Source organism: Choloepus didactylus, chromosome 21 (assembly GCF_015220235.1).
Source record: "Choloepus didactylus isolate mChoDid1 chromosome 21, mChoDid1.pri, whole genome shotgun sequence".
Classification (NCBI taxonomy): domain Eukaryota; kingdom Metazoa; phylum Chordata; class Mammalia; order Pilosa; family Megalonychidae; genus Choloepus; species Choloepus didactylus.
This window is the reverse complement of record NC_051327.1, coordinates 24,291,039-24,305,761: the sequence shown is the minus strand read 5'-3', so window position 1 is coordinate 24,305,761 and position 14,723 is coordinate 24,291,039. Positions and strand designations below refer to the sequence as shown.

The 14,723-nt window shown below is 39.9% G+C and overlaps 1 protein-coding gene across 2 annotated transcripts in view; it reads left to right on the top strand.

The window, feature by feature from the left end:
• The window catches only part of SDK1 (sidekick cell adhesion molecule 1), a 941,791-nt gene that overhangs the window by 376,267 nt on the left and 550,801 nt on the right, over positions 1-14,723 (top strand). For both annotated transcript variants that reach the window (XM_037813737.1, XM_037813738.1), the window contains exons 3-4: positions 2,358-2,464; positions 4,644-4,791. In XM_037813737.1, coding sequence (XP_037669665.1) covers positions 2,358-2,464; positions 4,644-4,791 — 255 coding nt within the window. The remainder of the gene's footprint in view (positions 1-2,357; positions 2,465-4,643; positions 4,792-14,723) is intronic.

The following is a 14,723-nucleotide window of genomic DNA, read 5'->3' as shown; positions in this document are numbered from 1 at the left end:
AAACCTGCTTCCTAGAGAAATTCTGGAGTTGTCCTAGTGGCCTACTCAGAGCAGCAGTTCAGAACTGACACGTGGCCCTAAATACCAGAAATGGACATTTATTCCTTTGGTTTTTTGGGGAAATTTGTCTTTGATTTTCTTTAATTTTTCTGTTCCTGATAATGAACTAGCTCTAGAAAACATTGTTAGTCTAGTAGTATTCTGCTGTGATACAGTGAATACAAACATTTCCTGCTGTGCTTATTTGAAATAGGAGCAGGCATCTTCTAGCTTTTAGTGGCATATGGTGCTAAGATTTTATCATACTTTTTTATAAAAAGCCAGGAAACTTTCTCTGCTTAAAAATGTATGTATATAAACTATAGGCTTACAATGAATATTCCCATCTGTTAGGTGAATATAACTTGTGTAGGAATTCCCATCAGAGGTGGAGGATGTCACAACTTTTTTTGTATATTTTTTCCCTGGTGAGACATTGAACTGAAGAGACGGCACACAACAGCATATGCCAAATACACCGTCTTGTATCTCTTTCTCCATGTTGTTGGAGAGCAGTGCTGTTTTTGTGGATTAGTACATAGGATTGTATAGAAATTCATAAGGGTTTAAAATGTGGAATCCTGCAAAAAAGGAAAAAGTAGAAAGTAACAATGATATGCCTATGGTTATGTTCCAGTGATAAAACTGTCCTTGTAGTTTTTCAGACATTTCTTTTCCAAAAAAACTTGTTGACTTTGCTTTAACCTTATCTCAAAACTCTTTTTTATTATAATAATTATAGTATATAATAATCAAAGCTGCTTATTCTTCCAGTCTTGATTTGTAATTTAAGTAAATGGCATTGACTCTTTGTGTTCAGTTTGATATTATTCTGATTATCTTCACTAATTAATTTTTTTGTCTGAGGTGAGCTATTCCTCATACTAGAATAATGTATTGAAGATTAAAATTCAGCAGGTTTTTTTCTTTTCATAAAATATTTTATTAAGCTTGCCATACGATATCAGGAAGATTACTTGAGGGAAAACATACTTTGATTAATATTTGCTTAATGCAAATGTATTGTCCAGATGTTTTATTCACTTAAAAATTATGCCTATCAGTTCCTTTCTTGGTTTTTGACTAATTGGACATACTTGAATAAAAAGAGCAATTAGTTGAATATACGTGATTTCAAGGTGTACTTAGCACTGAACAAATAAAGCATAGTATACACTTCACCTTTTGCCTTGCATTTAAAAAATTTCTCTGATTATATTTTTACATGGCAGATAACTATTACAAGAACATCTTATAAGGATAGCATCACTGCATTTTTGTTTTTTCTTTCTCAGAAAATAGGCTACCATGTGAGTGAATTTTAGGTCTGTTTTTCTTTCATATAGATAGAGGTGTTCCCATGTGTAAAAAGTATCCAAACCTGAAGCTTTACTGCTTCTCTTGATTTGTTTGTGAATATGTCCTAGAAATCAATTAATTAACATACCATCTTAGATAGCTTAGAAGGCATGGGCTCAGGAGCTGTAAAACTCAGTTATCGGCTTTCCTTACTTGGTTCTGGATTTTTAAGAATCGTGTTATGAAACTAGCCATAAATAAAAGCAGGGTATCTATAGAAAATGCATCTTCCAACTAAGTTTCTTATTTTTTCTGTGAAAGGTTACTAATGTTTTCAGGCAGGCATTGATTTGAAGGATGATTATTTTTATATTTGCAAGAATGGAAAAGACAAATGAAATGACTTTTCAGTCATTAAAAATAATTTTAGAAGTTAACATCAGGACATACGTGAAGAAGTAGAAGAGAGGTGGCTGTAAACTATGCTGGGAGGTGTGTTCCGCAGGGAGAGGGGCATGTCCTGATGCCATCCTTTCCTGGCCTTGGTGACAACCTGCAAGTGTTGTCTGAACTTACACACACAGTGACTCAGCACGTTAAGACTTTGTTGCCAGTTCCAGAAATAATTTTTTAGAAGTTCTGAGGTTCTACGGAGTTGTAATTACGTATAATTTCTATCGGAAACTCTAGTTTAACTAGATGACATTTAATCGTCTGCCATTTCTTATTCATTCAACCAGCAGTGAGTGGCATTTTTTGTGGGCCTGACAGTGTGCTAGGCGTGGGGCAGAGACGAACAGAACGGAGGGAGACCCTAGCATCACGTAAGATTCACAGTCTAGTGGGAGAGACAGATATTGGTTAAACAATCTCACTGATTAATTGCAGTTTTAGTAAGTGCCTTGGTCAGGGAAGGATTGCATGGATATTAGTTTACCAAACATAAAATATTCATTGGGCTTCTACTAAATGAGATGCCAGTGCTGTTCATTAACACTTCTTTTTTTGATATTTGGCAGGTATATTATTCCATCTTTGCAGAGACTGGATGCTGGGTTTTACCGCTGCATTGTACGAAACAGAATGGGAGCTCTCTTGCAGAGAAAATCAGAAATTCAAGTTGCATGTATGTGTACATTATAAAAGATTTCCAACTGTTAAATAACAAAAATACGGTGTCTTTGGGGAGCTAATTAAAGTCACTTTAACCACTGTAAGAATTGAGATTTTTTTATTGAGTTTGTTTGGGATAGAAATTTTACTACATAAAAATTGGTTGAGATAGATAAGTACACAGCTAAGGTGGCTGCTTAGATGATGGGACTAAAGAGGTAAATTCTGCTTTTTCTTTTCAGCAGAGCCTACGTGACATTGTGGAGGTTAAAAAAACATGAACACATGGTGCCTTCTATTTTATGAATCAGCTGCTCTAAGCTTTTATTACATTCAGATTCAAATCTTTTTAAAATAAAAGAATGAACCCATTTAGTTAAAATTTAATCAATTCATAATCAGTTCTTTCAGTGATTTTTTTTTAGAAATCTTTTAACTGCACAAGAAAAAAATGCATGCTAGTAAATATCCCACATGATATTAATGCTTTTGTGAGTTAATTTTTATTAGGCAGATCCATTTTGGAGAGTGAAACTTTAAAAGTGACTATCCCAGATACCAGGATGCAGGAATGATTAATTTCACTGTAGGCTTTGGAAGAATAGAAGAGGGAACATGGCTTCCACGAATTTTTCTAATCCAAAGTCTATGATTTGGACCTACCTGTCTTGGACTTCTACTGTCTTCTGTCTGCTTTATTATACCTTCAGCCTTCAGTTTACTGCTAAAATTGCTGTTCATTTAAAAGTAAGCAAAAAAAAGTCATGAAATTTTAAATTATATTTTATTATGTCCTAATAGATTTTAGAGAACTCTAAAGAGCTCCTGAATTGGGATGTGCTAATCAGCGATGACAGTGTTTCTTTATTTGTTACTTTGACCCCAAATAGAATTAGAGAATAGAATTAGAAAGGGTAATTCTATAATTACTAATGACAAAGTAAGGTGCTAATGCTATATATGTTTAATTACATTTTTAATCACTAGGAAGGCTTATTACATTTTTTCCGAATTGTGGTAAAGTCACTCAGCTTAATCTCTCTGTAGTGTAACTGAGACTTTTATTCAATTAAATAATTGAAAATATAATTAATAAACAAAAAGTTCCAATCAATACCAAAAACATATTTAAATATGTTAACACTTGGAATTTAACAATATATTAAATTTTCTTTCATAAAATTAAGTTGTGGACCTTTTCTTGCTTAATTATTTCTATCTTTTTTCCATCTTTATCTCTAGCTCTTAGATTTTCTTTTATTTCCCTTTTTCCTTCTGTTTGATTCCAGGTTTCACGTTACTTTAAAATAAGCCTGGGTAATTTTTCTATTCTGATTAATTAGCTTGTTCCATCTCTTCCCCTGAATACTAAACATTGCTCTTCACATAGAAAATAATTCCTTTGAAATCAAAAAGCCATTGATAATAGAGTTCTTCTATATAATATTCCAAATTTATATCCACTAAGACAAAAATATTTTGTCTTATTTATGTATGCACACATTTGTCTGTACCTGACTAGAATATGGAAAATTTCCAAAAATTTTAAATGTTACAAAGTTAAAAATTAGCTACTTATACCCATATTCTAATTGCTGTTTTGTTTTGTGACCCCATTGCTTAAATGTTACTGACCAATAGAAAAAAAATGCAACAAAACCTAGCCCCAAATAGTGTGGGGGTAGGAGAACCCCTAAAAACAAATCAGTGTTTAGAAAAGATTGCTCCCAAAGGTCCTGTTAGGGAGATTCACCTCCAAAGTGAAGAGAAGGAGAAACAACATGGGCAGTCCTGGGGTAGCGGAACCGGCCTGCAACACTTGGGAGCTGGGAGATGTTTAAAGGCATGTCATTAAACCATTTCTTTGGAAACTGCTTTTTAGAGCACTAGAATGCTTTTCAAAGATTTATTTCACTATTAAAATCAGTTGCAAACATTTCATTGTATTGTTGAAGTAAGACAAAGACCATGTGCTTCTGCTGATTAATGCATTTCTTGGGTGCTTTGGAGCCTCTTGGATTTGCCTCATGCTTCACTTCACAACCAAATCTGCACTAATCAGCACTCCTGCTCAGTCTCTCTTGCCTTATTGCTTAATTATAGCAACATCAGTGACTTTGCTTTCAATCTTTGCCCTCCCTCCCCACCAAAAATTATTTTTCTTAAAACTTAAAACTACTTTTTCTTTGCAGATATGGGAAATTTCCTGGATACAGACCAGAGGAAAATGGTTTCTCAAGGACATGCAGCAGTTCTGAACTTCCTGCAAATGACCAGCTGCCCCCGGCCACAAGTGACTTGGTTTAGAGAAGGGCACAAGATCATTCCAAGCAACAGAATGTAAGTTGCCTCAAATTTTAAAATACAGCTAATTGCACCTGCCAACACTGTTCACGTGTTAAGTGTACCAGTTAAGCTTTGGAAAGAATAATCTAGTCCAGGTGTCCTATCCCAATCCTTAATAAACAGCCATTTTAAGAATGACTTGGGAATTTTTAAGCAATGTAAGAAAATAGCACGCAATGTTATTCCTCATGCCCTGAAAGTAAAGCGGACTTACCTCCTCCGTACAGTCCGTTTTGTGTGTGTGTGTTTTCGGATGCACTTTTTGGATGCCATTGTTGATCCCTGAGTTGTATTCAGCTCCAAGTACTGTTTTAATGAGTGCTGATATTTACTTATAGAACTGTGGGTTTTTTCCCCCTCTTTTTATTGAGCCATGTTTGATGCTACTTTCTCTGACGATAAAACAGTAATTACTGCTTATTTCCTCTTTAGCCTTTTCTCCTACCATGACAGTTTTATTTCCCTTTGTCTAATTAGTGGTTCGCCCAACTATTGCAGAATAGTTGCTTTGTGATTAGATAAGCATTATTTCAAGGTGTTCTGGCCTACCCCACATTCAAGATATTTATCTAATGCCAAAAGGGGTTTACTTCATTTGAAGCTTCAAGTGATTTTTTTTTAAAAAACACACATTTGATATATATTTCAGATCTGGCTGTTCTGCAATATAATTTAAATATTAAGAATATAAGGGTTTCAAGGAGTGCTATCAGCTAAAAGTGAAATATTTATGCTATTAGGTGGTTATGCTCAGATAAAAATTCATAAGGGAAAAAGCTCTTATTTTGCTTTTTTTCTTTTTTTACAAAAAGGATGTGTGTACGACAATTTCCTGAGTAGATTTCAAGTGTAAGTGTGAAAGGAACTGTGGGGAGTAAAATCACTTTCTACCCTGCGTGAGCATCAGTGGAATCCTTCTGAGCCTAATGGCAGCTCCCTCCACCTCGGCATCTGAGCCCTACTTGAACCTTATTAAGCAAATGTTTCTATTTTGATTATTGTAAATAGGAAAAAAATTGAAAGATATAAAAACCACATTTTAAAATTCTAATGGTACCGGTTACCTTAGAATATAGGATAATTGCTATCCTCTTTTCTTTATTAAAAGTTGCTGAGGTGTTCTCCTTTCTGTTGACTTCGATTATAATAGATGCCTCTTGAATTTGGGTGAAGCAAAGATGGAGGATCACTCTCCCATTCTGTTAGGCTGAAGAAAAGGCAGCTAAGTTGAGAGCCTTCCCTTTATAAACATCCGGAGGTACAGTGTGGGTGCTCAGTGTTGGGGCGAGCTGGGAAGACTGGGACAAGGGTAGGGTAGATTTGTTAGGCTGCCTTTCAAGAGCCCAGTTAATGTCAGTGGTGGTGGAATTCGTGATGGAGGGATTATTTTAACTTGGTAATAAAATAACTCTTTATTAGCTCATTTGTTAACCTGTGCTCTAGCTATATTCTTGAGACATTTATTCAATAAGTATGAGAACCATAGGATATAGATTAAAATAATAACTCTTAATTCTATAAGCTTTTTTTTCTTGAAAATTCATGTTAAGGACTATTTAATTCCCAGTGAGCTAATAATGTAAAGACGCTAGTAGGGCTTTAACTTAGTGTCATATCAAACAAATGATCTGCTTGCAGCTGTGAAGCTATTGATACATTTCTACTCTCTGTAGACTAATATGCTAATATACTTTTTTTTAGAAGATGAGGTGAGGCTGATCATGGATATTTACACTTTTGGAAGGCCCTTTAGTTTCATATTTTCCACCTCATCATCACTCCACATTTATTAAGTACCTGCTGTGCAAGATATCATAAATCAGTATGAGCATGGCTTCCTCACCAGTTTAGACATTCTTCAAAGATATGCTGCTTTCCACCTCTAAGGAAGTTTCGATGGCCAATGGAAGGGCATTTCTGCGTTACAGACAAAGGCAGATGGCGTGAGGTCTGCTCTGCACCACCAGGGGTGCGATTTGGAAACCGGAGCATTTGGTTCAAGGTGTTTCACGCCTATCCAAATCCAAACGCAGGTCAGGCTTCTGACCCTGCTTGGGACTGGGTCATGTGAGAGCAGGTCTCCCGCCCGGAAGCGCTGGACCTCTGTCACACGGTGGAGGGACCTCACCTTGCCCCTCCTCTTCTTAACATCGTCTCATGACCTTCAAAATGTAAGCTTGGTCTGCAAATTAGGTGACTTTTTTGTTTTGTTTTGTTTTGTTTTCAAGGAAAACTAGTTCTAATGTTTTTCAACCTGAAAAATGAGTTATACAGCCTGTTAATAATATTAATAGCAGCTACTATTTATTGAGTACCTACTTTAAACACATCTCTAATCCTCGCATTTGCCTTCCGAGGCAAGTGTAATTAGCTCCACCTATGGCTATTGGAAGTAATGATTAGAGATGCCAAACGAATTACCCCAGGCACACGGCTGAGAGAAGCAGAGCTAGAACCCAAACCCAGGACTGTGTGACTCCAGCATTTGCAGTCTCTTCACTATACCAGGTTAACTTGTCCTGTTCACTGCATTTTGAAGAACATTCTTCATACTTTTTGATTTATTGTTTCCATATATTGCTTTGGCCCCTTTTCTGCTTTTTGGAGAACCAGCTTTCAGTGTGAAATAGGTTGAGTTAACCTGGGTTTGCTGTGAGCCACAGCCACACAACCTTACATGCCATATCACCACTAAGCCTGCCCGCATGTTCATTATTTATCCCTTCTGCAGTGGGAATGATGGTCCCTAACTTCAGAAATTTTTGACAAAGAGGAGGCGAATGTGGCCTTCCAACTGAGGCATGGACTTTATGCATTCAGAACTCTAGTGGGAGACGGGGATGGGATTCTCTCTCTGGAGAGAGGGCACAGCATGGATGGCAACAGGAGAAATGGGGGTGATTGCATGTTTAGAATCTGGCACTTTCATTGGCAGCCTCTTTGTTCTTGTTGAATAAGAGGGTTTACAGTGTATAGAGAAAATAGCCCCAGAAAGCTGTCACACTTCCAGAAAAGTAACTGAAGTGAATGCCCAGTGATGATACCTGAGCTGGCTCACACTCATTTGAGAAAGGTAAATGGGCTTTTACAGATTTTTGACTGCTTTTTGAAACAAACAAGTATTTGTTCATTTAGCAGGTATTGACTGAGGACATGCTCTATACCTAGCACTACTCTAAGTGTTGAATATTTAGCAGTAAACAAAATGCCTGTCCCCAGGGAGCGTCCCTCCAGGTGGAAGGAGACAGACTTTAAACTGATGAATATATAATCTGTCAGGTTGTTGTAAGTAATGAGGAGAAAATAATGCTGGAAGGGGGAGTAGGGAATGCTGGGCTCTGGGGTGGGTTATTATTTTAGGCAGGGACTCCGGGAAGGCTTCTCTGGTAATAGAACATTTGAGCAGAGACCCAGGTGAGTTAAGGGAGCAAGGCAAGCCTGCGGTCGGAGCATGGCTGTGGCGTGCTGTGTCTGCCGAACAGCGAGGAGGCCCGTGGGGCTGGTGTGGAGCGAGGGCTTGGGAGGGGGCTGCGGGCTGGCGAGGTGGTCGGAGACGCAGCCGGGCACAGCCTCCAAGCCCTGTTCCTCAGCTCGGCGAGAACCTCGGCTCTCCTCTGAGGGCTGGAGCAGAGCTGTGGCGCCTGCTGCCTTGGGCCCTTTCTGGCTTCTGCATCAGCGTAGACAGCAGGGGAAAGGTCAGGAACCAGGAGCCCTGTTAGGGTCGGTGGCAGTAAGTCAGGGAGCTCAGATCAGGGTCGTCTGGGAAGAGATGGTGAGAAGTGTCAGATACTGATACATTTTGAAAATAGAATCAACAAGATTTCCTGTTGGATTGGATGTGAGGTATAAGAGAAAGAGAGAAACTATAGATAACACTTAAGAATTTCGGCCTGAGTAGGTCGTAGGATGGAGTTACCATTTACTGAAATGGGGAGACAATTTTCGGAGAAGCAAGTTTTGTGTTTATGTGCGTGGCGGCGGGGGGGTGGTGTCTGAAATTTGTTTTGAACAGGTTAAGTTTAAGAGGCATGTTCGATAGTCAGAGGATCTGTAGATTAGGTGCATGTGTATATCAGACAAGGGCAGCAGAGAGGTGTCGGTTAAATTTGGGAGTTGTTGATGTACTGATGGTGTTTAAAGCTGTTTGCAAACCACAAACCAAAAAATGTATAAGCCAGTAGGCCAAGTGCCAGGAGTGTCACTGCAAGTCCAGGTGCTCTTGGCTGTGAGTAACTGAGGTTGCCTCAGGCCCTCCTTGTTGGGGCTTAGAGAGAATTACAGCCCCAACTGGAGGTGGGGACTAGACATAACTGGGGCTGACCCAAGCCCAAGGAGCAGGGAGCAGGCTGAGGACTTTACCAGTGTGCTGCCACCCTGCTGCGGTGTTTCTGTCTTTATGTTTGTGGCATGTTTTGTGTCACGTGCTCAAAACTCAAGGCTCCACGAGCCAGTGCCTGAGCTCAGGTAACCAGCCTCTCTTTTCCCCACTCCTTAACAATATTTCAGGCAGATAATTTTGTTCTGTTTATTTTCAAGTATTAAAAATTCCAGCCCTCTAAGAATCAAAACTTTGACTTCTCATCCATTTTGAAGCTTTTTTTCCTTCTTTCACTAGCTCAGACCTGACTTAGATTCAATAAACTAACAAGGAAGGAGGGAGGGGCGTATTCTTTGTCAATCTTTCCTCACACTTGCTAGCTTTTACTTGTGGTTTTCCAGTGTGGGCAGTGTGATAAGCAGAAATAGTAGCCCTCCAAAGATGTCCACTTCCTAATCCCTGGAACCTGTGACTATACAAAGGGGAATAAGGGCTACAGATGGAATTAAGTTTCCATATGGAGTTAAAGTTGCTAATCAGCTGACCTTAAGAAAGGAAGATCATCCTGGATTATCAGGGTGGGTGAGGTCACCCTGCAATGTCAGGAGGTTCCCTATATGTGGAGGAGGGGAGCAGAAGAGTCCTGCCGGAGCGAGGGAGTGAGAAACACTGGACCAACCATTGCTCACATTGAAGACAAAAGGGGACCTCGATCAAAGAATGCGGGCAGCCTCTAGAATCTGGAAAAGGCAGGGAAATGATTCTCCCCTGGAGTTCTCCTGACTCCTTGATTTTAGCCCAGTGAGACTCATTTGAGAGTTATGATCTCCAGAACTTTAAGATAATAAATTTGTGTTTTTTAAGCCACTAAGTTTTTGATAATTTGTTTCAGCAGCAGTAGGAAACTAATAAAGATTTTGGTACCAGCAAGTGGGGTGCTGCTATGACAAATTCCTAAAAATGTGGAAGTGGCTTTGGAATTGGGCAGTAGGAAGAGGCTGGGAGAATTTTGAGGAGCATGATAGAAGAGCGCCACAAGATTCCTGAGAATTTTATACCAGCAGAAGCATTGCCAACTTGCACTAAAGGGTACAGACAAGAGGAAGATATGAAAGAATTCTGCTGGACCCTCAAAATTTTACAGGCAGGAAACAAACTGATCAGACTATTCAGCTGCAAACACATGCTGCCTTTCATGAAAAAAGGGTGGAGCTGTGAGCCCAGAGGGTAGAGTTAAGAATCCAATTGAATTTCAAGTTGCTCGAGCCTGGTGATTCCATTTTTTCCTTCCATTTTCTCCTCTTTTGAACCCGAAAGTCTATAATTGGTATCCTATGCCTTCTCACCATTGTATTTTGGGAGGTGATGACATGTTTCTTGAGCTTCAGGGTTTCACAGATGGAGAGGAATTGTTCCGCAGAATGAATCCCACCTAGTGCCTCAGCCATACCTGATTTGGGGGATTTAGTCGGTGAGCTTTGGCACTACTAAGCTGATAAGAATATGAGATTTTGGAATTTGAGTAGATGTTGTAATGGATTGAGACTTTTGGAGATGATTGGATAGGAAGGATTTATTTTCCTTGTGGGAGGGACATTGATCTTTGGGGATCAGAGATGGACTGTGACAGGCAGAATAAAGGCCTTCCGAAGAGGTCCATTGGAGGAGATCGTGCCAGTGTGAGGTCCATGCCAAAGGAGAATTAAGAGTGCAGCAGCAAGAGGAAATGAATCCAGATGGGGAGATGGGGCAGAAGGAAAAAGGCCAAGTCTTACCTGGTAAGAGCAATTAAGATAGTATCTGTACCCTCCTGTGGCAGCCATCCAAATGCTGGCGGCTCTCTCTGCTTTGTTTGAATTCTTTGGAAAGCAGACCCCCACGTCTGCCCACGGAGTTTCCTCCTGCAGTTAATGACACAGGCAGTGTCATCACCTGACCGCTTCAGGCTCCTTGTCACCCCTGCCTGGCATCCTGCCCTCACACACCTGTTACACCTTGGCTTCCGGGGTCCTTTCAAGGTGACTCTAGCGTGGCTCTTTCCCCTGAATTAACTTTTCTCATAAGAAAATCCAGCATCCCCCCTACTCCCCATTGCCCAGTAAACTCAGGAAACTCCCTTTCCTGTAACCCTTTCTCTTTGCTCTACCACAGCTACGTTTTAGCCAAACTTTAACACGTGAGACTCATACTTCCCAGGGGACAGAGATCTGGTCCCCCACAGCTTCTTTCCTCCCTGCCCTTTGTGTGGAGAGATGCTCAGCATTGCCTTCTAGGGCAGCAGCTCTCCTGCCAGCAACCCTTCACCCTCCCTGACCACGCTCTCCTTCCTTTATATCCCTGGTAGAGGCAGGTCACTGGGTTTGTCTTGACCACCACTTAGCAAGTACTTCATGAATGACCTTTCAGTTCTCCTTGCAATTCCTGGGCACTTAAAAACAACATAGTCCCAAGCTTTGTGGCTTCAGGCAAAACTCTGTGACAAAAGAAAAGTATTTATTTAGCATCCTATTATTTTATCCTATCTTAAAGGTTCACAATTGTGGATCCCGCTCTCCTCACACCATTTTTAAGTCCCCCCTGGGTATTGACCATCTAAAATTCTGTTTTTATAACTATCTCTGGTCTGATCCTAAGCATACCAGATAGGCTATACTGGAGTGAATGAATGAATTATTGAATGAAGGAAGGAATAGATGTGGAGAGAAGTTATGTAGTATCTTTAAAATTCCTCAGAAAAAGGAAGAAAAAATAAGCATGACAAACCTCAGAAGAGTCTGTTGATGAAACAGAAAAATATCTTGGAAAGGCAAATAATATTTTGAAAGAGTTGAGGATAAGTTATATTCATAATTTTAAATAGGTGATCATAGGCTTTATTTATCTGAGGTGATGGAAAAATGCATATTCATTTCTCTGATTTACTGAATCCAAATAGTTAATTTGTTGTCTTTACATATCAAAGATGAGTGTTGCCTTATAAATACAGTCTAATTTGATAATGAAATTGTTCTGTTATTTTGGTTCAGATTATTTTCTTTGTTTCCTTTTCTTTCTCAAAATATGAAATGTAAATGTTGATGTCATGCAATATTTCTCTTACCACCAGGAGGTAATTTATGCTGGCAGTTATCCGATTAGGGCGCAAAACCTTGTTGGGTACAATGCCTTTCTTTTGCTTAATTGCAGGTTCTTGTGTTCAGATTGCATCCTGTAGCCTGCCTGACAGGAATGTAAGCACAAGGGTTCTCGCATGTGTTTTCCTGGAAATGTGAAGTTTATGGATCAAATATTTCAAACCTCCAGTCAGCTTTGCCTCAGACTACTTGCCAGTAATGATCTGAATTGTTAAGCACAGGCAGTAAACAGCATCCCAGGTGACTTAGAAAACAGTCTGATCATAATTGTCCATGCTTAAACACTTGAACATCCATTAACTTATTACCATTTCATTTCAATTGCTTCAAGAAAGATTTGCTTAAATTAGCACTTGTACTGGAAGTCACAACTTAATGCTTGAATGAAGTAGATATGGTTGTAATAACATTTTTATAGTTAACTGGACTTTCAAAATAATGTGCTTTACAAATTTTTACATTATATTTTATAGGCATTTTGTGAATGTTTATAGAATATGTCTATCTGTGGGAATTGAGTCAACTTTGGTATAAGGAACAAAGCTAGGAGATATAGGTGTGCAAATTACTTCTTTCCCCATTGCCTCATTTTCCATCAGAAATGAGGAAGGTGTACTAATGACCTCCAGGGTGCTCTCTGGGCCTTATTCAAGGGGTGCCAGTAGCAGGTGTGCCTCTCCTTCCCTCTTTCTTCCTTCAGGCAGTCAGCACATATTTACTGAGCTCTTCTTTTGTGCCAGGCACTGTTCTTGGTTCTAGGGACAGAATGGGGACCAGGGCCCCAAGGTCCTGCATCATTGGGGTTATGACTTAGTGTGGAGACAGGTACTTTCAGGTGATGAGGGACGGCACAAGGGAAATGCACAGGTGGGACGGAGAGGTGCTGACGTGGGGTGGGGAGGGTGGCAGACACCCCTTTGGTGGAATGGTTAAGGGCAGCCTCTCTATGCAGGTGACTTTGAAAAACCCCTTTATTGGGGTGTAATTATGTGCAACAAAATGCTCAGATTTTAAGCTCAGAAGTTGATGATTTTAACAAACGTCTACACTCAGGTAATTGCCATCTCAATCAAGAAAGTTCCCTCTCACCCTTGGCCATTGGTGGCCCCTCCCCCACTAATCAATTTCTTTTACCATAGGTTATTTTTGCCTTTTCTAGAACTTCATGTAAATGCAATCTTAGAATAGGAAATCTTTGTGTCTAGCTTCTTCACCATAATTTCTGTGAGATTCTCAAGGTGATATTTAATAATACCCATAATTATTAACATTTGTTGAGTGCAGGGTACTGTTTTAAGTGTTTTATATATAATGATTCATTTAATCCTCACAGCAGCCCAATGAACCGACACTGTTAGCATCCCCATTTTACCAATGAGGAACAAAAGCTGAGTGAGGCCACATGGCTGATGAGTGGTCGGCCTGATGGGTCCAGAGCCCACGCTGCAGCCTCCAGGCTCTGCTGCTTTATGAGGTTGATGATGAAGGAATCAGCCACACAGAGATCTACAGGAAGGATACTCCAGGCAGAGGGGGCAAATACATGCAAAAACAGGAAAGAGCTTGGTGTGTTTGATTAACTGGTTAGAGCCTTGTAAGGTGCAGGCAGAGAGAAGCCAAAGAACCGGGTGGAATCTAAAAAACAATCGGGATTTTGCTCTGTATGCAGTAGGAAGCCTCCAGAAGGTTTTAGTTTCTCCTCCCATTTTTAGTTAAACTTTTCATTTTGAAATAATCATAGATTCAAATGCAGTTGTAAGAAATAATACATAGAGATCCCCTGTGCCCTTTAACCAGTTTCTCCAAATGGTAGGTCTGGCGAAACCCCAGTACAGTGTCACATCCAGGGTTTTGACATTGACACAGTCAAGATCCAGAGCATCCTGTCACCATAAGGGTCCTTCCTGTTGCCTTTTTATAACCACACCCACCACCACCCCCTCCTTAACCCCTGGCAACCTCTGATGTGTTTTTCATTTCTGTAGGTTTGTCGTTACAATTACATTAAGGGAATCATAGTAGGTAACCTTTTGGGACTGTGTTTTGTCACTCAGCAGTTCTCTGGAGACCTACCCATGTTGTGTGTATCTGTAGTTGGTCCCTTCCTTTCTCAGTGCTGAGTAGTATTCCTTGGCATGGTTGTTCCACAGTTTGCATGACCTTTCACCTGGTGTAGGACGTCTGATTTGTGTCTGGTTTTCGGTCATACAAGTAAAGCTGCCATCAGCATCCACATTTAGGTGTTTGAGAGAACATAAATTTTCATTTTTCTGGGTAAATGCCCAGGAGAGAAGTGACTGGGTTGAATGGCAGTTGCACACTTAGTTTCAGAAAAAAAAACCCACCAAACTTTCCCAGAGTGGCTGCACCATTTACATTGCCACCAGCATTTCATGGAGGGATCCAGTTTTCCACAGCCTCACCAGCATTTCATGTTGTTACTATTTTAAATTTTAGACATTCTGATAGGTGTG